The sequence below is a fragment of the Sus scrofa genome, chromosome 10 (genome assembly GCF_054392235.1).
Source record: "Sus scrofa isolate SSC_HxYL_T2T_F1_AM1 chromosome 10, Sscrofa_HxYL_maternal_Yorkshire_Landrace_v2.0, whole genome shotgun sequence".
Classification (NCBI taxonomy): Eukaryota; Metazoa; Chordata; class Mammalia; order Artiodactyla; family Suidae; genus Sus; species Sus scrofa.
The window spans coordinates 16,435,589-16,458,904 of NC_139392.1; the positions used below are offsets into that span (position 1 = coordinate 16,435,589).

At 42.7% G+C, this 23,316-nt stretch overlaps 1 protein-coding gene across 3 annotated transcripts; it reads right to left on the reverse strand.

Annotated features, from left to right (window-relative positions):
- Window positions 1–284: 284 nt before the first annotated feature.
- SDE2 (SDE2 telomere maintenance homolog) lies at window positions 285–22,841 on the reverse strand. Of its 3 annotated transcripts, XR_014817444.1 has the most exons (8): window positions 22,708–22,841; window positions 16,563–16,680; window positions 14,887–14,998; window positions 14,029–14,198; window positions 12,370–12,484; window positions 8,700–9,210; window positions 4,676–4,990; window positions 285–1,682 (listed from the first exon to the last, which is right to left on the reverse strand). XR_014817444.1 is itself a non-coding variant. In XM_003130543.4 (7 exons), the coding sequence occupies exons 1-7, from the start codon at window positions 22,825–22,827 to the stop codon at window positions 4,769–4,771; spliced, it is 1,368 nt and encodes a 455-aa protein (XP_003130591.3). In that variant the 5' UTR covers window positions 22,828–22,841; the 3' UTR covers window positions 4,529–4,768. The 3 variants fall into 3 exon arrangements, 2 of the variants coding, with proteins under 2 accessions (XP_003130591.3, XP_084835369.1); XM_003130543.4 differs by lacking the exon at window positions 285–1,682 and having other exon boundaries at window positions 4,529–4,990; XM_084979243.1 differs by lacking the exons at window positions 285–1,682; window positions 12,370–12,484; window positions 14,029–14,198; ... (1 more) ...; window positions 16,563–16,680; window positions 22,708–22,841 and adding an exon at window positions 11,430–11,503 and having other exon boundaries at window positions 4,529–4,990; window positions 8,700–10,305.
- Window positions 22,842–23,316: the final 475 nt, after the last annotated feature.

A 23,316-nucleotide genomic window follows, 5' to 3' on the forward strand; every position in this document is an offset into this window, starting at 1 on the left:
ACACCGTTTGAAAACTCAGATAAATCAACAGCTAAGCATTATGTCTAATAAATGCTGTGCAGAGTTTAGCCCTTTACATTTACGTCTTATGTAGTCTTTGCAACTCTGCCATTATTCCTTTCACAGCCAGACTGATTCCAAGAGAGGTTGAATAATTTGTCCAAAGCTACACAGCTTCAAAGTGTATGAGCTAGGACCGGAAATATCTTTAGAATCCAAATTCTCCATCACTACACTAAAATGTTCCATTTCCCCCAGAATAAAAGCACTTACACACCAAATTATACATATAATTTTACTTGTATTTTCATAGACCACCCTGTTGAGTTGCTAGGAACCATTAGTATGTTTGTACGAACAATTTCACCAAGTTAGAATCATCCCTTCATACCTCAAAACATATGGATCTCAGAGCTCCCGTCAGGGCTCAGCGGAAATGAATCTGACTAGTATCCATGAGGACGCAGGTTCGACCCCTGGCCTCAATCAGTGGGTTAAGGATCCAGCATTGCCATGAGCTGTGGTATAGTTTGCAGACATGGCTCGGATCTGGCGTTTCTGTGGCTGTGTGTAGGCTGAAGGCTACAGCTCCAATTTGACCCCTAGTCCAGGAACCTCCACATGCTGCAGGTGCAGTACAGCCCTAAAAAAAAACAAAACAAAACAAAAAAAAACCGGATCTCTTGTAGCTAAGTTTATAGATATAAAGATATAGGTACACACACATCTTTAATGCAATACTAAAGCTTCTCCTTCTAATATGGCTTAACAGCTTCTTTTGAACCAACCCTCCTGTTGTTAACAGGTACATATCTGGACAAAAGATAAAAAACAACTATCTGGATACACTGGAGAACAGCCAGAAGCAGGCAAATACTTGAGGGAAGTTCCAACTTGAAAGAAAGGAACAGCACTGGGAAAGACTCCCACTTTCAGTTTTTCGCCCCTACTCTGTAGCACACTGGGCAGCTAGAATGCCGATGGGAAAATTGCATAGTATTATGGAAAAGAATTCAGGGCAATCACAGCAGCAGGAAAGTGAGGGAGCAGTTTTGGAAGGCCGAGCCAGAGTAGGGTAAGTCCTGAATTCTGTCTACATAAATTCTGCCCCCAAACCACACATGCACAGGGCTGACTCCAAGCAGCAACGGAGACATGATAGGGTGTCCACCCAAAAAAAGACAGTGTTTGGCGTTTGAGTGCAGCCAAGGTAAATGTCTGCTAAAAGGAGAAGAGTGATATTCTTGAAGGCATGTAACAGAATGCAGAATCTCTGTAATGTTATTCATTTTGTCCAAAATACAACAGCAAACTATCTGACATGTGAAGAATCAGGAAAATGAGATCAATATTTAAGAGAATCAAGGAAGACTGAGCCTGAGATGATCCAAGTGTTAGAATGAGCAGACAAGGATTCTAAGGCAGCTTTTCCAAGTTTATATAGAACATTCAGCCAGACAGATCACATATATCATAACACAAGACTCGATAAAAGTAAAAGGACTGAAACAATAAACAGGAGTTTAAAGTAGAAATCTGGAGTTCCCGTTGTGGCTCAGGGGTAACAAACCTGACTAGTACCCATGAGGATTGTGGGTTTGGTCCCTGGCCTTGCTCAGTGGGTTAAGGGTCCGGCTTGAGCCACAGTATGGTGTAGGTGGCAGACACCTGCAGGTAGAGTCCTAAAAAAAAAAAAAAAAGTAGAAATCAGTAACAGTATTTAGGGGAAAAAACAAACATTTGTTCTACGTTACACCATACATAAAAACTACCTCAAATGCATTAAAGACCTGAACATAAGACCTGAAACCATAAAACTCCTAGAAGAAAACACGGTAGTAAACTCCTTGACATAGGGTTCTTTTTATTTTTTTAGGTCTGGAATTGTGGCAAATGGAGGTTCCCAGGTTAGGGGTAAACTCAGAGCTGTAGCCAATGGCCTATGCCACAGCCACAGCAACGCCAGATCCTAGCCGAGTCTACACCACAGCTCACGGCAACACTGGATTCTTAACCCACCTGAACAAGGCCAGGGATCAAACCTGCATCCTCATGGATACTAGTCAGATTCCAGAGAGCCATGATGGGAACTCCTGACATAGGTTTTGGCAATGATTTTTTTTGAATATGATACCAAAAATTTAAAAGCAACAAAAGCAAAATTAAACAAACGGGAATACATCGATCTAAAAACCTAGCAAAAGAAACTGAGCAGGATTTCCCATTGCAGCGCTGAGAAAATGAATCCAACTAGTAAACATGAGTTTGCAAGTCCAATCCCTGGCCTCACTCAGTGGGTTAAGGATCTAGCATTGCTGTGAGCTATGGTGTAGTTTGCAGACTCGGCTCGGATCCCAAGTTGCTGTGGCTGTGGTGTAGGCCGACAGCTGCTGCTCTGATTGACCCCTAGCCTGGGAACCTCTATATGCCATGGGTACAGCCCTAAAAAGTTTAAAAAAAAAAAAAAAAGAAAAAAAGAAACTACCAACGAAATAAAGTCAGCCTACTGAATGGGAGAAAATATTTGCTACTCATACGTGATAAGGACTACTACCCAAAATATATAAAGAACTAATATAACTCCACAGCAAAAAAACCTGATCTGGGTCAGCTCTCTCTGTCAGGAAGTTGTCCCACTTCCCCAGTAGCATTTCTATTTTCAATCAACTCTTCTTTTTCACCCAGCACCCCGAAACAAAAACAAAAGTTTGGAAAACAGGCAAAAGATGTGAACACATTTTTCCAAACACATACAGATGGCCAACGGGTACATGAAAAGATGCTCAACATCATCAATTCTCTGGGAAATACAAACCAAAACCACAGAGCGATATCCTCACTCCTGTTAGAATGGCTGTTACAGAGCCTAGAAATAACAAGAGTTAGTGAGGGTGTAGATAAAGAGGAACCCTCGTGTACTGCTGGTGGGAATGTGAATTAGTGCAGCTGCTATGAAAAATAAAAATAGTAGGGAGATTGCTCAAAAAATTAAAAATAGAACCACTATAGGAGTTTCCTGGTGGCTCAGCAGGTTAAGGATCCAGCATTGCTGTGTGGTGCAGATTCCATCCCTGGCTCAAGAACTTCTGCATGTTGCAGGAGTGGTTTAAAAAAAAAGGACCACTATAAAATACAGTAATTCTACTTCTAGGTATTTATCTGAAGAAAATGAAAACATTAATTTGAAAAGATATATGTGCCCCAATATTCATTGCAGTACTATTTACAATAGCTAAGATATTAAAACAACCTAAGTGTCTATTGACAGATGATATATGAATGCATAAAGATGTGACAAATACAAAGGAATCTTATTCAGCCATAACAAAGATTCAAATCTTGCCATTTGAGACATGAGTTGACCCTGAGGGCATATGCTAAATTGAAATTAAGTCAGATAAAGACAAATACAGAGTTCCCATCACAGCACAGTGGAAACAAATCCGACTAAGAACCATGAGGTTGTGGGTTCGACCCCTGGCCTTGCTCAGCGGGTTAAGGATCTGGCGTTGCCGTCAGCTGTGGTGTAGGTCACAGACACTGATCGGATCTGGCATTGCTGTAGCCCTGGTATAGGCTGGCAGCAACAGTTCCGATTGAACCCCTAGCTTGGGAACCTCCGCAAGTCGTGAGTGCGGCCCTAAAAAGACAAAAAGGACAAAAAAAAAAAAAAAAAAAAAAAAAAAAAAGACAAATACCCCATGACTTCTCTTATACATGTGAAAAAAATCTAAAAAAAACAATTTAATTAAAACAAAAGCTCAAGATCATAGATACAGAGAACTGATTAGTGGTTGTCAGAGGCAGGGGATAGAAGGTGGGAGAAATGGGTGAACTGTTTTGGTTTTTTTACTTTAAATACATTGTATTTTTAGAATTTGCTGGGAGTTCCCATTGTGGTGCAGCGGAAACCAATATGATTAGTAACCATGAGGTTGCAGGTTCCATCCCTGGCCTCCCTCAGAGGGTTAAGGATCCAGTGTTGCCATGAGCTATGGTACAAGTTGTAGACACGGCTTGGATCTAGGGTTGCTGTGGCTGTGGCATAGGCTCGCAACTACAACTCCAATTCGACCACTTAGCCTGGGAGCCTCCATATGCCTCGGGAGCAGCCCAAGAAATGGCAAAAAGATAAAAAAAAAAAAAAAAAAAAAAAAAGTCTTCTATAAAAAAAAAAAAAAAGAAGCTGAAGAAAAAAAGCAAAGTCAACTTAAGTTCAAGAAAGGAAATGATAAAGAGCAGAAATCAATGAAATTTAAAACAGTAAGAAAAATTAACAAAGCCAAAAGTTGGTTCTTCGAAAACCAGATCAAAAAAACAAACGCCTAGTTAGCTGATCAAGAAAGAGAAAATGGGAATTATCAGTATCAGAATGAAAAAGAACTTACCACTACAGTTCCTATAGATGTTACAAGAATTCAAAGGACTATTAGGAATAACTTTATGTCCACAGATCTGAAAACAAGTCAAATGGATAAATTCTTTGAAAATATAACTTAACCTAAATGACACAAGACGAAATCCAAACTCTGAATAGCCTTACATTTATTAAAGAAACTAGTTATAAGAAATCTTCCCACAAAGAAAACTTCAGGCCCAGATGGTTTCACATATTAGTTCTACATATCTAATAATGAAAAAGAGGGTAGTTAGAACTGGGTTATTAAAAAGTCACCTTTAATGGCAACAGGAATAATGTCCAAGAGTAAACATTATGCAGGGTACAAGTGCCAGACCAGAAATAAACAGGAAACAGTGCTGATGAAATTCACTTCTTCTTCCCTTTCGAAGGCTTGGCAAATAAAGCTGGGTCTATTTGCTCCCTGGCCAGACCTCTGACGGAGAAGAGCCTTGCCGCCCGCTCGTGGAGTGTCCCCCCACACTTCAGCCCCAAGGCCATGAGTTCACACTTGAGCTTCTCCAAACCCAGCAACTCCAAATCTGCAACTGAGTTGAATGCCAGCAAATCTATAGTTTCCTGACCAAAATCCTAAGAAAAAGAAAGAGAAAAACTTTAAACAGGTCCAATCTTGTGAATAAAACGTTCCTCAGGAGTTTCCATTGTGGCTCAGTGGAAATGAATCTGACTAGTATCCAAGAGGATGCGGGTTCGAACCCTAACCTCGCTTAGTGGGTTGAGGATCCGGTGTGCCATGAAATGTGTGGTGTAGGTCTCAAACTGGCTCAGATCCTGTGTTGCTGTGGCTCTGGTGCAGGCCGGCAGTTGCAACTCTGTTTCGATCCCTAGCCTGGGAACATCCATATGTTTCGATCCCTAGCCTGGGAACATCCATATGTTGAGGGTCCCTATAAAGAAAAAAAAAAAAAAACCTTTCTTCAACTGTCATCAACATTCTATGGGAGTTCCCATCGTGGCTCAGTGGTTAACGAATCTGACTAGGAACCATGAGGTTGCGGGTTCGATCCCTGGCCTCACTCAGTGGGTTAAGGATCTGGCACTGCCCTGAGCTGTGGTGTAGGTCACAGACGGGGCTCAGATCCTGCATTGCTGTGGCTCTGGCATAGGCTGGCGGCTACAGCTCCGATTAGACCCCAAGCCTGGGAACTTCCACATGCTGCAGGAGCGGCCCTAGAAAAGGCAAAAAAAGACAAAAAAATAAAAATAAAAAATAAACTATGTCTAGATACTCATGTTGCAACAGAGAAAGGGTGGGGGAAAAACTGTAATAGTAATGTATACATGTAAGGATAACCTGACCCCCTTGCTGTACAGTGGGAAAAAAAAAAAAAAAAAATGGTCACGGCTGTCATTGGCTACTGACTTCAGAGGTGATGTCCTAGCACCTGAGTCTTGGGCTCACATGGTGGCTGCTAGCATGGAGTCCAAAAACAAAAACAAAAACAAAACAAAAAAAAAACATTGTATTTTTCAAGGAACTTTCATTTGGTTTGTTATCTCTTACTACTGAATAATCAACTGTTATTCTATACATGTTTTCAATATATATAATTAATATATTTCTTTATATATTTAGAAACAAGTATTCAGAACAGTGACAAAAGTCACAGGATTCTTAGATTTTTTTTTTTTTGTCTTTTTAAGGCTTCACCCACAACATATGGAGGTTCCCAGGCTAGGGGTCAAATCAGAATTGTAACCTCCAGCCTATGCCACGGCCACAGCAACACAGGATTTGAGCCCATCTGCAACCTACACTACAGCTCATGGAACGCTGGATCCTTAACCCACTAAACAAAGTCAGGGATCAAACCTGAGTCCTCATGGCTACTAGTCGAGTTCATCAACCACTGAGCCACGATGGGAATTCCCCGGATTCTCAGATTCTTAATATTACTTTTCTTTTCTGAGTTTTCCAGTAAAAGTTCAAATAGCAAAATGTACCCCGACTACCCCCTACTATGACCAGAGAAAAGAGCAGCATTCTATAAAGCTTCATTTTTTTTTTTTTTTTTTTTTTTTGCTTTTTAGGGCTGCACCCATGGCATATGGAGGTTCCCAGGCTAGGGGTCTAATCGGAGCTACAGCTGCTGGTCTACCCCACAGCCATAGAGCAATGTCAGATCCTTAACCCAATGAGCAAGGCCAGGGATTGAACCCGCAACCTCATGGTTCCCAGTCGGATTCGTTTCTACTGCTCCACAACGGGAACTCCGAGGATGTAGATTTTTAGTGCTAGAAGGGACTTGAAGCTTTGGTCCCATTTTGTTTCCACTGCGCCATAACAGGAATTCCTATAAAGCTTAATTTTAATGAGATTCCTATGCCTGTGAATCTATTAATTCTATAATCTCAAGCTTTATTTTTTTGCTTTTTGGGCCACACCCTTGGCATGTGGTGGTTCCTAGGCTAGGGGTTCTATTGGAGCTACAGCTGCCAGCCTACACTACAGCCACAGCAATGTAGGATCCGAGCCATATCTGCAACCTATACCACAGCTCATGGCAACTCCAGATCCTTAATCCACTGAGAGGGGCCAGTGTTGAACCCATGTCCTCATGGATACTGGTCAGGTTCAATACCAGAGCCACAACGGGAACTCCAATTTCAAGCCTTCTATTCCAATCAAATAATTTATTAAAAGTGACTGTCAAAGTTCTTACATGGGTAACTTTAAAAAGTTCAAATGTCATTCAAAATAACTGTTCTATCCACCAAGTACCTTTATAGATTTTAAAACAAAATTAAGTACTTCTAATGACAGATGCTCTGTGAAGAATGAAATGTTCACACCTAGGGTTTTTTGTTTTTTTTTTTTAAAACATATCCAAAGGACAATAATCTTCTCTCATAGTAAGTTGTTTTTTTTTTCCTTTTACATCAGGGATAGACTCTTTATCTTTCTAGCTATTTTTTTTTTTTTAAATCCATTTTGTTAGATTTCTAGAGTGAATCTTGGCTTCATTATTTATGGCCAAATCCTAATCACCACTTATGCGTCTTCAGAGAATCACACATGGTTGCACATGGTTTCTCAAAGACTGAAAGCCAAATCAGGTTTTGTTCTATTTTCCTTTATTCACTTTTCCAAGATTTTGGTCAGGATAAACTACTAAAACATACAAGTAACATAAAAGCTATAAGCTTATAACTCCAAAGATGGTGTGAGAGTCAACTTAAGGCCCTTAGCATAAAAAATTCCACAATCTTCCCTGGCAAGGGCAATATATTCAGTTTTGCTTATTTACTGGGGGTAGGGAAGGAGATGGTTAAACAAATAATGAGATGCTCTGTGTCTACCAAAGGAAGCAAAGTAGGTTTCATCTATCCTAAAAAGCAAATCATTAGACTTTAAACACTAAAGATTTTTGCTGAAAGTCAGTCCACTGAAGACAGCAAATAATCAACTGTAAGGGAAAGCATGCACAATGAAAATAAATTTTTAAAAGGTTGAATGTAGGGCTTAAGATTTAATGAAAAATTTTGGAGTTCCCGTTGTGGCACAGTGGAAACAAATCCAACTAGGAATCATGAGGTTACAGGTTCGATTCCTGGCCTCGATCAGGGGTTAAGGATCTGGCGTTGCCATGAGCTGTGGTGTAGGTCACAGACTCGGCTTGGATCCTACGTTGCTATGGCTGTAGTGTATGTAGGCCAGCAGCTGTAGCTCCGATTGGACCCCTAGCCTGGGAACCTCCATGTCCTGCAGGTGTGGCCCTAAAAAGCAAAAGAAAAATAAGATTTAATGAAAAATTTTAAAGGAGCTGCTTCTCTCCTACATGAAAGATCTTCACATTCAACTGACAACTGTGTTCAAACAGTAACTCACATGAGAAAGAAAAACTGAGTAATTAGAAATTTGGTGATAGGAAAATGAGCACATTTCATCAAATCTAAAACTGCCATCAATCATGATATGCCTTAGTATTACATATATTATTAAGAAAGAATAAACAGTACCAATAAACTATGTGCTATGTATGTAAATTCAGACATATTAAAATGTGAAAAACATCTGTCTCAGAATTGATGAAATATGGAACCAACGACACCACCTAGTGGCAAAATATCAATTCCAGAGCTTAAAAAAACAAAAAAAACAAAAAAACTAAGGGTTTTTGGGGGGACATGGCAAGCTTTATCATCATCTTATTTCTGATTATGAAATAGGCTGTTTCGCTAAGTAGGTGATGGGAAAAAGCACTTCTTTTCATTTTAATGACTTCCTGCAGAGATACAATGGACTTGGCTCTATTCATCGACCCTCAAAGTCACTTACTGTGCTTTCTGCCTGGCTTTCCTCCCGTCTGGCAACAGGTACATCTCCCCCATCTCCTCCAGATGCTCCCACAGCAGCTCCTTCCCCATCAGCCATTCCTTGTGTCTCTTGCTCCTTATTCACTCCAACTCCAGCTGCTTCCTTTTCTCTGGGTTCTTCAGTCTCTGTCTCCTTTTGCTCCTGGGTGTTCTCTATTTCTGCAGCCGTCTTCCTTTCCACGTGCTCCTCCTCAGTGGAGGCCTCTCCCAGCTCAGCACACAAGTCTTCTGAAATCCCCTCCCCGGAGTCAGTCACGGGGGTCGGCAGTTTTTCTGATGACCTGGGGTCTGTACTCACTAATACTCTGGCCTGCTGAGAACTACTAGGAAGTTTGGCTGCCATTGCAACACCATCACTGCCATGTGGGGGAACAGGAAAGCTCACTCCTGAAGAACCAGGTGCTTCTTCACTGTCCTCATCGGAGCTCTCAGAGCTCGACCCCTCTGCAGTCTCCAGTCCGTCCATGCCCAACCTATCAAAGCAACGGAAGCTTTAACACCATCTAGAGCTTCTACTTAAAAAGAGTTGTAGTTTAGCGAGGAAACAAGACTCTGTATAAAGGCAACTTCAAGCCTGAGATAGAGAGTAGGCGAGTTTCAGAACAAGATATTTCAGAGGCATAAACGGAAAAAAAGTTCAGTGAGACTGGAACCAACATGCCAAAGACCTAAGAGGATCTCTTTTAACATTTGACTCTCTCGGAGTTCCCTTTGTGGCTCAGCGGTTAATGAACCCAACTAGGGTCCATGAGGATGACAGTTCCATCCCTGGCCTCGCTTAGTGGATTAAAGATCCTCCGTTGCCATGAGCTGTGGTGTAGGTCACAGACACGGCTTGGACCCTGTGTTGTTGCGGCTGTAGTGTAGGCTGGCAGCTACAGCTCCAGTCGGACCCCTAAGCTGGGAACTTTCATCTGCTGCAAATGCGGCCCTAAAAATAAATAAATAAATAAAGTTTGTCACTCTCTTAAAACAAAATGATTTTGCTTAAACCTTATTTTCCCTATATTGTATGAATTTCAACTATTGGAAATTAGATAAAATGATAAACAGTTATAAGAAAGAAAGAAAATTCTATGTTTTATTCAGAGATCCCTCAAAATTAGAAACTACCCAAATGTCTACCACCCAGAGAATGGATAAACAAGTTGTGGTACAGCAACACCAGGCAATAATACTTGGCAATGGAAAGGCAGGAACTACTGATACATACATTCCCACATATGGATCTCCAAAGCACTACGCCAAGTGAAAGCAGCAGACACAAAAGGCTATATGACATTCTGGAAAAGACAAAACCACAGGAACAAACACCACACCAGAGCTCAGTGGCTGCTAGGGGTGGAGGTAGGGGAAGTAACTTAACTGCAAAGGGACACATGGGAACTTCTCAGGGTGATAAAAAAATACTCTATAGCAGGAGTTCCCACTATGGCACAGTGGGTTAAGATCTGGCCATTGTCTCCGGTGGCTCGGGTTTGACACCTGGCCTGGCACAGTGGGTTAGGATCTGGAATTATTACAGGTGTGACACAGATAGCAGCTGAGGCTCAGATTTGATCCCTGGCCTGGGAACTTCCATATGCCACAGGTGCAGCTGAAAAAGAAGAAAAAACAAAATTCTATGGCTTGATTTCAATGGTGATTACATGACTTATATGTGGTATATTTTTCAAAACTTGCAGAAATGTTCACAAAGGATGAATTTTAGTGTGTATAAATTACACCTCAATACACCTGGCTTTAAAAAAAAAAAAAACTGACAGGAAATACCACTACCTTTTTTTCTTAGGAACATTTAATTCTCATTTCAGAGCGAACACAAAAAATTCTACACCAGGCTTACAGTTACACAGTGTTGGTTAATAATCATCTTGCTATCCCCAAAGGGGAGGCCAACAAAGAAGCCCAGATCCATCTGAACTTACCATATCCTACAACTTGGCCTAAGGGAAATGAGCTGGAATCAGAGGAAAAACTGAGAAGGGTGGAAGAACTCTGAGTATAATGGCTAAAAAAAGTACTTACGTGTTTCTCACCTGCAAGTGCAGAAGTGGCAAAGAGAGGTCTGGCAAAGTGACCAAAGACCTCAGTGATTACTATGAAAACCACAGAGAAAACAGAACAACCTGGAAAGTAAAGTCGGGGCTTCCACCTGGAATTTTTGAAAGTTAACCCTTTCAAATAGCAATTCAAATAGAAACTTTTTTTTTTTTGGTCGTACCCACAGCACATGGAAGTTCCCAGGCCAGGGACTGAACCAGCCACAGCAGTGACAATGCCAGATCCTTAACCCCGTAAGCCACAAGAGCACTAGAAAGTTATTTGTACATAATCTTTCACTGTAAGGAAAAAAAATTTAGATTCCATTAAAGGGACTCATAGCAGAAACCATCACTAATCTGCCCAGTATGAGAAGCACTGGAACCCAAACTAGGGCACTCTGGAAAACTTCTGAACTTCCATAAACCATTACTTAAAAATGTGTTTAGGGGAGTTCCCGTCGTGGCACAGTGGTTAACGAATCCGACTAGGAACCATGAGGTTGCGGGTTCGGTCCCTGCCCTTGCTCAGTGGGTTAACGATCCGGCGTTGCCGTGAGCTGTGGTGTAGGTTGCAGACGCGGCTCGGATCCCGCGTTGCTGTGGCTCTGGTGTAGGCTAGTGGCTACAGCTCCGATTCGACCCCTAGCCTGGGAACCTCCATATGCCGCGGGAGCGGCCCCAAAGAGATAGCAAAAAGACAAAAAAAAAAAAAAAAAAAAAATGTGTTTAGGGGAGTTCCCGTCGTGGTGCAGTATTTAATGAATCCGAATAGGAACCATGAGGTTTCGGGTTCAATCCCTGCCCTTGCTCAGTGGGTTACCAATCCAGCGTTGCCGTGAGCTGTGGTGTAGATCGAAGACGCGGCTCGGATCCCACGTTGCTGTGACTCTGGCGTAGGCTGGCAGCTACAGCAACGATTAGACCCCTAGCCTGGGAGCCTCCATATGCTGCGGGAGCTGCCCAAGAAATGGCAAACAGACCAAAAAAAAGTGTTTAGGAATTCCCGCTGTGGCACAGCAGGTTAAGCTCCAGCGTTGTCTCTGGGGTGGTACATGTTTTATCCCTGGCCCAGCACAATGAGTTAGGGATCCGTCATTACCACAGCTGTGGCTCGGATTCCATCCCTGGCCCAGTGCTGCAGATGCAGCCATTAAAAAAAAAAAAGGGTTGGAGTTCCCATCATGGTGCAGTGGTTAACGAATCTGACTAGGAACCATGAGGTTGCAAGCTCGATCCCTGGCCTTGCTCAGTGGGTTAAGGATCCGATGTTGCCGTGAGCTGTGGTGTAGGTCGAAGACATGGCCTGGATCCCGAGTTGCTGTGGTTCTGGTGTAGGCTGGTGGCTACAGCTCCAGTTAGACCCCTAGCCTGAGAACCTCCATAGGCTACAGGGAGCGGCCCCAAAAAAGGCAAAAAGACAAAAAAAAAAAAGTGTTTATACCAGACAAGAGAGAAATATAGTAGCTATGTTTCAGAACAAGAACAAGATATTCCACTGGGATAAACAGAAGGTGAAAAAAAAAAAAGTTGTTTTTTTTTCCTTTCAGTCTTCAAAGATCTATTTGGAATGAAAATGAACATACTTACCAAAAGCATTTCCTTTTCCCTGCACTGGCTCCCCTGTCTGTTTTGGATTTGTAAGGCCGTTTCCGATGCTCACCAATTTCTGCTGATACCACCTTACTGGAGGCAGCCTGCATACCTAACCAGAAATTTTAACCACTCAGTTTCTACTATCAGGACATATTTACTTAAAGAAATTATAAATAATCTGGAATGCAAAAAGAGCTATAATCTAAAGCTCGAGATTTAAATTTCCTAGCATACCAAAATTTAATGCAGTTAAAATAAGATTAGTAGTTCCTGTTGCGGCTCAGAGGTTAAGAACCTGACTAGTATCCATGAGCATGAGGACGCAGGTTTAATCCCTGGCCTCACTCAGTGGGTTAAGGATTCGGCATTGCCGTGAGCTGTGGTGTATGTCGCAGACACAGCTCAGATCCTGCGTTGCTGTGGCTGTGGTGTAGGCTGGCAGCTGATTCCTAGCCTGGGAACTTCCACATGCGGTGAGTGCAGCCCTAAAAAAGACCAAAAAGAAAGATTAATCTCAAATTTATATAGATTTAAAATAATAAGCATTCTGGCTCCTGAACCAGATTTTTAAAGCACCATTTCCAATTTGAAACTCTGAGGCTGACAGATTCATACCTAGCCCTCCCCAAACCCAATGATTCATCGCCTTGTGCTTATTATCTGCATATTGTCTTTCCCATTATGTCAAACCTTTCTGATGGAAAAGATCACTTCTTAGTCAACTGTATGCACCGTAGCCTGAGCACAATGCTTTGGACGCTAAAAAATTAATGATGATCATTCTCATTAAAAATCTTTTTTTTTTTTTTTGCTTTTTAGGGCTGCACCTACAGCATATGGCAATTCCCAGGCTAGGGGTCAAATCAGAGCTACAGCTGCCGGCCTACACCACAGACACAGCAATGCCAGAGCCGAGCCACATCTGTGACGTACACCACAGCTCATGGCAAGACCAATCCTTAACCCACTGAACAAGGCTAGGGATCAAACCCACAACCTCATGGATCCTAGTCGGATTTGTTTCCACTGTGCCACAACGGGAACTCCCAAAAACCATTTTTTTAAAAAGTGACCTAGGAGTTCCCATCATGGCTCAACAGAAATGAATCTGACTAGTATCCATGAGGACACAGGTTCCATTCCAGGCCTCACTCAGTGGGTTAAGGATCCAACGTTGCCGTGAGCTGTGGTTTAGGTCGAAGACAAGGCTAGGATCCCGTGTTGCTGTGGCTGTGGTGTAAGCCAGCAGCTATAGCTCTGATTCAACCCCTAGCCTAGGAACCTCCATGTGCCACAGGTGCGGGTCTGAAAAAATAAATAAATAAAAGTGACCTAAAACCAGAAGCAGATATGTTGAGGTCTAGGCACCTCCTGAAGACTTAGGTTCTCCCCACCAAGCACAGAAAGTATTCTTACCTGGGGCCCATGGGCCCAAAGAGTTCAGGGGTCAAGTGTGTCAAATGTTGTATGAGTATGTGGGTCTCTCCCCTGGGTTGTAAGATACACTATGTTCATTACTGAAGTGAGAAATGCCACAGCTTTCACCAGATTCTCAGGAATCTGTAAACCAAAGAAGCTTAAATACTGCCCTTTGTGGGGAACAGCTGGCTTCAGGGATGCTGGCCGATGGAACTGAGGACACCTCATTCTCACCTTTGAGGACAGAATCCTCCAGGCGCTCGGCCATCTCATGGCACTGCTGCTGGTAGTCGGGGCTGGTGAAGCAGTGCCTGGGCTCTGCGAGCTTCCGCTGCAGCCGTTCCAGGCGCTTCTGCTCTTTTTCAGCTTCTCGCTCAGCTTGTTGTTTTACCCATTCAGCCATCCTGGGGATGGGAGAGTAGAGATGTAACTGAATGGATATATGACACACACACACACACACACACACACACGCTTCCATTTATATAAAACGCCCCTGTACACAGACAGACACACACACACACACACACGCTTCCATTTATATAAAACGCCCCTGTAGACAAATTAGGGCACTTGTGTTCAGATTTTAGTATTTCCTCAGAAATATACCCCATGCATACTTTTAGATTATGGTCATAGGGAGTTCCCTTCATGGCCCAGCAGTTAACCAACCCGACTAGCATCCATGACGATTTGGGTTTGATCCCTGGCCTCGCTCAGTGGGTTAATGATCTGGCATTGCTGTGAGTTGTGGTGTAGGTCACAGACGAGACTGGGATCCTGCACTGCTGTGGCTATGGTGTAGGCCGGCAACTGCAGCTCTGAATCAACCTGTAGCCTGGTAATAACCTCCATGTGCCACGGGTGCAGCCCTACAAAAAAAAAAAAAAAAAAGGCAAGATTACTGTTATGGGCTTGACTAAAACCCAAAAATAATTATTAAATTATGGAAAAGGTTAAATCTGAAAACAATAAAGTAGAGCATAAGTATTTCAAATTTACATTTCTGATACTCCTGGCATGTGTATAATCACTAATGATAGACAAGTATGTTTCTCTTTTAAAAAAAATAAAAACTGGTGGGCATCTTACGCTTTTTCATGATTGACATCTCGGAGTCTCCTTCCACTGAGATCCCGGCAAGCTTCTCGGTTGGTTGTCTTCTCAATCTGAGCACCAAGTGCTCGGAGCATAGAGCCAAAACCTGCAAATATATTTTGGAGAAAGCAGGTTAAAAAGGGTTCAAAGATGGAAGTGCCCGCTGTGGCACAGTGGGTTAAGGATCCAGCATTGCCACAGCTGCAGCTTGGATTCAATCTCTGGCCTGGGAACTTTCATATGCCACGGGTGCAAGAACAAAAAAGTGTTCAAGGATGGATAAAAGCTGAATTTATCAAAATTGTATCATATCACAAGATTAAAGGTGATCTCTACTTTCTTTTCAAGTGAAACATACATCAAAATTCTGACGCAGGTAGCAAAGGTAAGAGTACTGATAAACTTGATTCAGTCTCATGCCTTTCACACTAGCTCATTTTTCTGCAATATTGTATTTGTGCCACTGGAATATTTCAGAGGGCTTAACCCAGTGCCAGAGATGCCAAGATTCCAAGATTTGGAACTTAAAAAGTTACATGGTGAGATTTTGCAATGAGTTTAATAGGAGAGGCAATTTTAAGCTGTCACTGGCTATGACAAGATTCATTCTTATTAACACAATTTCAAACGGCAGGATAATCTGAGTTGTTAGTTCTTTGAAAACCAAACCGAGTCACTATAGATTTTGAGAGAGCCTAATGATTACATGTTAGTGCGTCACAAGAAATACCAAGAACTGTTCATACTCAGTTTTTGCTGTTTGCTTCTTTTCTCTTCTTAGATGAGTTACTATAACCAGGATCTTAACCTACCTCGATCTGTAAACAGCTGTATTTCATAAAGTGACTTTAGACCTCCCCTGAAACTACAATAACTAGACAATACCTTCACAAAAGCAGGAGATTGGATTGTTCTGACACTCACCAGCAAACTGAACAGAATAACGATCATCTCTCTTTCTGTAAACCTCCCCAAAGTTTGAGAGCTATCGGCTGAAGAAGGTGGGAATTTTACTATACAGAATCTTCTTCAAAAAGCATAAAAGAGAAAATATTCAAAATCAGGTAAGTAAGGAGTTCCTGTCGTGGCTCAGCCAAAACGAATCTGACTAGGAACCATGAGGTTGCGGATTCAATCCCCGGCCTCGATCAATGGGTTGAGGATCCAGCGTTGCCGTGCCTATGGCTGTGGCACAGGCCGGTGGCTACAGCTCCGATTAGACTCCTATGCCCCGGGAGTGGCCCTAAAAAGCAAAAAAAAAAAGCAACTCTCAAGGGAAATTTGGAGTTCCCATCGTGGTGCAGTGGTTAAGGAACCCAACTAAAAACGATGAGGTTTCCAGTTTGATACCTGGCCTCGCTAAGTGGGTTAAGGATTTGGCATTGCTATGAACTGTGGCGTAGGTCGCAGATGTGGCTCGGATCCGGATCCCGTGTTGCTGTGGCTCTGGCGTAGGCTGGCGGCTACAGCTCTGATTAGACCCCTAGCCTAGGAACCTCCACATGCCTCAGGTGTGGCCCTAGAAAAAAAGACAAAAAAAAAAAAATTCAGGTAAGTAAACAAAGGATTTCATGAGGTAAATTGAGGCTGGTACACTATGGAGACCAAGAGGTTTGTTAACTCAATACATATAGCTCCAGAATACAGATGTGTCAACATTCACGGCCTACCTCCTTTTCCACCACGAAGTCTGGGCTCCAAACTATAAACAGCTCCATGCTGCACTGTGTCACTGGCATTAACGAGTAATCCGTTGCATTTCACAAAGAAGTATTCCAATGGAACAACCTAGAGACAAGTTTGGGGTTCTTTCAATGCTGTTTATGAGACAAGTTTCTTGCAGGAAAGGACCTGGCTTATTATCTTTTTATTACTCTAGTTACAAGGAGACAGTGTGTGTTCAATTAATCTTTGCTAAAGTGAAAAAAATGAAAACTACTAAAAGAAAAAAGTTATTTCATATGATATATTCTAGGTAGGATTTTTCTTCCTAATACCTAATCATGATATAGGAGAACTTTTTGCCTTTTGGGTGAAAATTAAAATTGTTCTTTCTTTTTCTCTAATAGGAGTTAAGAGTCAAAGTAGAAGACTACTCAGGGCTCAGACTGAGTAACTCTGGAGGTACCATCTCCTCTGACTTTTTTTTTAGGATTATGATACAGTTTTTAGTAATTTGGTAGATGCTTATACTAGAAATTTTCTTTAATTTCTTTTTTCATTCTTTTTATAGTTGATTTACAATGTTCTGCCAATTTCTGCTATATAGCAAAGTGACCCAGTTATACATATATATATAATTTTCTCACATTATCCTCCATCCTGTTCCATCACAAGTGATTGATATAGTTCCCCGTGCTACAGAGCAGGATCCCATTGCCCATCCACTCCAGATGTTACAGTCTTCCTCTACTAACCCCAGACTCCCAATCCATTCCCTTCCCTCCTGACTTTTTAAAACAGGTAACATTAAAGTGAACATTGGATGGCCCCTCAAGTTTAAAAGTGACAACATATATCTTGAAAAGAGTAGGTAGGATGAAAAAGGGGGGAAGGAAGAGACAAAGTATAGTTTTAGGACAAGCTGGCAGTCGGTGCTTAATTTCTTCTGGCAGCATCCCGAGTCCCAGCCAATCACTGAAGAAGTACACTCTCCCAAACCTACCCTACGTATTTCAAAAAACTCTCATATCAAGTAATGAAAAGAAAATACAAAAATTGGGAGGTCCCATTGTGGCTCAGCAGTACCAAACCCGACTAGCATTCATAAGAATGTGGGTTCGATCTCCAGCCTTGCTCAGTGGATTAAGGATTAGGCACTGCAATGAGCTGTGGTGCAGGGATTGAGCGTTGCTATGGCTGTGGCGTAGACAGCAGCTGTAGCTCTGATTTGCCCCCTAGCCTGGGAACCTCCATATGCCCCCAGTACAACCCTAAAAAAAGGGAAGGGAAGGGACGGGAAGGGAAATAAGTCTTTCTAAACAAGGTTCTGATGCCATAAAATAACACAACAGAGGCATATTCTCCAAATTTATATAAACTTAGGAGGTTGATGATTTAAACTGAGACATGAAGAATGAAGAGGATTAGGACGAGGAGAAGAATAGGAAAGAAAAATGTGTTATTGGTACCTTCCTGAGGTGGTAACTATAAACACTCATTTTCAATCACATCACACAGTTATTTCAAAGGAACCCATTCATTCATTCTGCAAATACTAAATGTGCTATTTGCCATGCACTTTTCAAGTGTTGGAATACTACCGTGATCACCACAGTGGACACAGATTCTTCCTCATGAAGCTTATATTCTAGTGAGAGAAGACCAAAAATGAACAAATGGGAGTTCCTGTCGTGGCGCAGTGGTTAACGAATCCGACTAGGAACCATGAGGTTGCGGGTTCGATCCCTGCCCTTGCTCAGTGGGTTAACGATCCGGCGTTGCCATGAACTGTGGTGTAGGTTGCAGACGCGGCTCGGATCCAGCGTTGCTGTGGCTCTGGCATAGGCCAGCGGCTACAGCTCCGATTAGACCCCTAGCCTGGGAACCTCCATATGCCGTGGGAGCGGCCCAAGAAATGGCAAAAAAAGACAAAAAAACAAAACAAAACAGTACTGAGAGATCACTGAGAAGCTACTGTGATAATCCAGGTGAGAAATAAAGGCTATTTGTATGAGGCCAGCAGTGGCATTGAGAATGAGAAATGTGAGATTTTGAGGATACTCTGAAGGTAAAAGCAACAGGATTTGCTAATGCTCTGGATGAGGGGAGTGAGATCAATAGAAATGATTCAAAAAGTGTTTTTAATGAATGGGAAAACAGAGTTGCCATTTATTAAAGGGAAAAGGAGAATTCCCATCGTGGCTCAGTGGTTAATGAAGCCAACCAGTATCTACGAGGAAGTGGGTTCAATCCCTGGCCTCACTCAGTGGGTTAAGGATCTGGCGTTGCCATGAGCTGTGGTGTAGGTCAGACACGGCTCAGATCCTAAGTTGCTGTGACTGTGGTGTAGGCTGGCAGCTGTAGCTCTGATTCGACCCAGAGCCCGGGAACCTCCATATGTCGTGGGTGTGGCCCTAAAAAAAAAACAAAAACAAAAAAGGAGGGAGAAGGAAGTTGAAGGTAGAAAATAAGTCTCAGTTTGGATATTTTAGTTTGAGATGTCTATTAGACAGCCAGATGTAGGTGCCAAGTAGGAATGGTGGCTATACAAGTCTGGAGTCAAGGGAAGAAGTTTGGGTTGAAGATTTACAATTTAAGTTGTCAGCATAGGGATGGTACTTATTTATTTATTTATTTATTTATTTATTTATTTATTTATGCTTTTTAGGGCTGCACCTGCAGCACAAGGAGGTTCTCAGGCTAGGGGATGAATTGGAGCTATGGCTGCCTGCCTTTGCCACAGCTCAGAGCAATGCCAGATCCTTACTTAACCCACTGAGCGAGGCCAGGGATCGAACCCACATCTTCATGGATTCTAGTCAGGTTCGTTACCACAGAGCCATGACAGGAAGTCCAGGGATGGTACTTAAAGCCATGAAAATGGATGAAATCACTGGGATAAGGGAGGGGCTGCTCCAAGATCAGAGATCAAGGTGAGGAGGAGGAAGCAGCAAGAGACTGGAAAGGAGAGGCCAGTGAGGTGGAAGAGAATGCAGGGGGAAGTCTGGACAAGTGAGGAAAATGTATTAAGGGGAGACGGTCAGTTGTGCAAGCTGACACTGACAGACCAAGAACGATGAAAACTGGAAATTGCTCACTCTCTGTGACAACATAGAAGACGCTGACGAGCATGACAAAGAGCTGTTCAGCTGGAGTGATGGGAAGAAAAGAGCCTAACTAAAGGAGAAAAGTTCTATGTTCAAGAACAATTTTTTACATGGAAAAATCAGAGAAAATAAGGCTGACGGCTGTAAAGGATGTGGCTCATGTTTACTGGAATGATCTAGTAAAAAGGGAAAACACCAGAAAAAATACAGGGGAGAGAGAACTAATCTCAAAATACTTTTAGTAGATGAGAGAGGTTACTGTACAAAGTGGAAGATAACTGCAATTATTTGTAAAACAATGACAGTTCATCCACAGCAACAAACAAGACGGCTGAATATACAGTAGGCAGGTAGAGGCACCAGTGTGAGTATGAGAAAATTCCCTCTTTACTGCATGAATACAAAGTATGGTCCTTGGGATGGAAGAATTCTTGGAGAGTGGAGTTCCTGTTGTGGTGCAGTGGAATGGAATCCTATTTGCATCCATGAGGATGAGGATTCAATCCCCGGCCTCGCTCAGTGGGTCAGGGATCCAGCGTTGCTGTGAGCTGTGGTACAGGTCACAGGTGTGGCTTGGATCCCGTGTTGCTGTGGCTGTGGCTAAGGCCAGAGGCTGCAGCTCCAGTTCGACCCCTGGCCTGGGAAATTTCATACACTGCAGGTGTGGCCCTAAAAAGACAAAAGACAAATAATAATAATAATAATCACTCTAGTGAAAAAATAACAAAGAAAATTCAGAATCAATTTAATTGCTTCTAATCATTTGTGTATTATAAAGCATTTTGAGCACAAAATGCCTTAAGCCAATCAGCCTAAAGCCACCAGGAACAAACCTGATAGTCCAACAAACTCAAATTTCTTGATTCACTGCAAGGAGAGGGGGAACCACACACCAGAGGAATCATGAGGTTTCTCATCACCAAATAAAAAGATATGGTTATTATAAGATCTGGGGCAAGGGTAGAATTTAGGTAAAAATTAAATGAATCACTGTTTTTGTGAGGCTCGAAATACAGCAAAGTTGTATTGCTTCACAGTCTAGACTATGAAGGAGATTCAGGCTCCTGTTTCCTTGGAAACTACAAAGTTGAGATAAATGGGGAAAGTTGTGTCTAGAAAGCCCTAATCTGAAGCTCTGCTTGGAAATTAGGAGTGCATCTCAGTATCAAAGTGACGGATTCTCAAGGCCAGAGTGGGATGCTTCATTCTTACTGATAAAATTTCAAACAGCGGAGTTTATTCTTACAATCTACGGTTTTTTGGGATAAGGTTTTCCAAAGAACAAGAAAGAAGTAGACTTTCAAGGAAGTCACTGTGATACTTCATCACTGCACCATGTCCTTGGGGGAAACACTGTTCTTTTTTTTTTTTCCTCTTTGTTCTTTTTTAATGTAGGTATTTATTGCTGTAATGGGAAACACTGTTCTTATTAACTTTGAGGCTGGCTTTATCTGTGTCTGTTAACCCAGCCTGATGAATAGCAGGGTTGCCCCCCCCCCCTTTTTTTTGCTTTTTAGGGCCACACCCAAGACAGGGAAGTTCACAGGCTAGGGGTTGAATCAGAGCTACAGCTGCCGGCCTACACCACAGCCACAGCAACTTGGGATTTGAGCAGCGACCTACACTACAGCTCACAGCAACACCAGATCCTTAACCCACTGAGGTCAGGGTTTGAGGCCGCATCCTCATGGGTCCTAGACGGATTATTAACTGCTGAGCCACAAAGGGAACTCCAGCAGGGCTGCTTTTTACTTTCTGCCCGGGCAGCTACTACTAACTTTATCACATGTCAGAAGAGTTTTGTTTTTAAAAAGCACAGATGTGAACTCGAGCTATTTTTATTTGTTCCAGTATCTTTATCAAATGCCCTTTATTATAAGTTTTGTATTTCTGTTCATATTTGTTATGGCCATGTTTAAGTATATGACTGAACCCATTCATTGATATTTCTTGCTTCTTATTTTAAATTATTTTTTACAAATACTTGTCGTAATCAAGATCCTATTTTTTCTGGTCACTCTGGATCAGCTGTTAGTCTGAAAACCTACTCATGAAATAAGAGTTATTTTCAGAGATATTAAAATCCAACTATTTAGGAAAGTATTTCACCATTCAGATTGTAAGGTAGTTCTGATAGATTTTAAACTGGATTGCAGCAGGAAGAAAATGGGGAAACAAAAACCACATTTGCAAAAACACACTGCTTCTTCATGGAACTAGTCCAAATAAAAGATTTGGTTTGGACTGCGGTGTTAACAAATGTTAAGCTTATAACTTACAAGAAGAGAAACAGCCTAAGGAAGTAAGAATGAGGTGTTCTGATAAAGAAAAACAGAGTACTAGAGCAAATGCCGAAATTAAAATTAGATTCGGGGACCACCTAATTCTCTAAATATCTGAACAGCTTTTATATCTTACAGTTTGTAAACATTTGCTTACTTGATAATTAAATAAACATGTAATTTTAGAAGTCCATGATAGGTTCTCAAAAATATACCTGGACAATTACGACAATCAAATGATCAGTGAAAACATCTAAATGACAAGCCCTAAGAACCATGCCCTCGACAGAACCTATGTGAGTGCTTGCCCAGACCATTTCTTTCCCAACTATCCTTCGGTCTGAGTTTGGATATGACATACGTCTCTAGGTTGGAGCGAACAGAGCTGTGCTCTCAGCGGACAAAAATGCATGTCATATAGCCAAAGAGTGAACGTAGGTAAATGAGCCTTAAAACTCATCTGGTCCAACTGCCTCGTTTAAGGATGAAAAGAATACCAAAGTCTAAACCGTTATTAGAGACTGAGGGTCGGACTAAGCACCTGTGAGCGGAGAGGTTTTTGACCCTCTGTCAGACAAAACTACCGCAAAACAAAAGCAAAGGAAGGCCTCAGCATCAGCTGGAAGCACTTTAAAACTGAGGAATCCTCAGGCGCAAAAACTGAAAACCCCAAAGAATAAACGTGCCCGGGACAGACACTGTCCGCACCCAATCTTGCCCACGTTCTCCACGTTCCCCTTCCTTCCAGGAACCGCAAACCTCACCTGATCTTGGCAGTGCCGGTGGATAAAATCCCGTACGGAGCACAGGGTCGAGGTAACGCGCAACGCCTTGCACCCGAAGGCAGGGCCACGAAGCCACACCAGCTCCGCAGCTTCCGCCATTTTACCCAGCCACTGAACCTCGAGATTCCCAGAAGGCAATAAGCGCCACAAACAGCCCGGCGCATTTCGGTGACGTTAGCTCGCCTTCCAGCGCCCCGCCCTCAGGTCTTTGGCTGGCCCCGCCCCTCCCCCGGGATAGTCACGTGACCTGGGACCGCCGGGCCGCGCTGGTTGGGGGAGGGGAACAGGAAGGGCCTGCCGGAGGCCGATAAGACCGCGGAGCACCGGGGCGAGGCGTTGCTAGGAGAGGTTGCTAGGGCGGGGCTCCAGGGACTCTCTATAAAAGGCTGGCGCTGGGTTAGGTTTCGAGCGTTCTGGTTGAAAGCGATAAGACGGTAACTAAGCACCTCCCTGTGCAGGCTTTGGCCCTTTTCCTCACATCTGTGTAGTTATTTTTGGGTCGCAGGGAATCGTGGCCTGAGAAGGCGCTGCTCCCTAGGGCCTGAGGAGGGAAGCTGCAGTCCCGGAAGCGGCTTTAGGGGGGCTGCT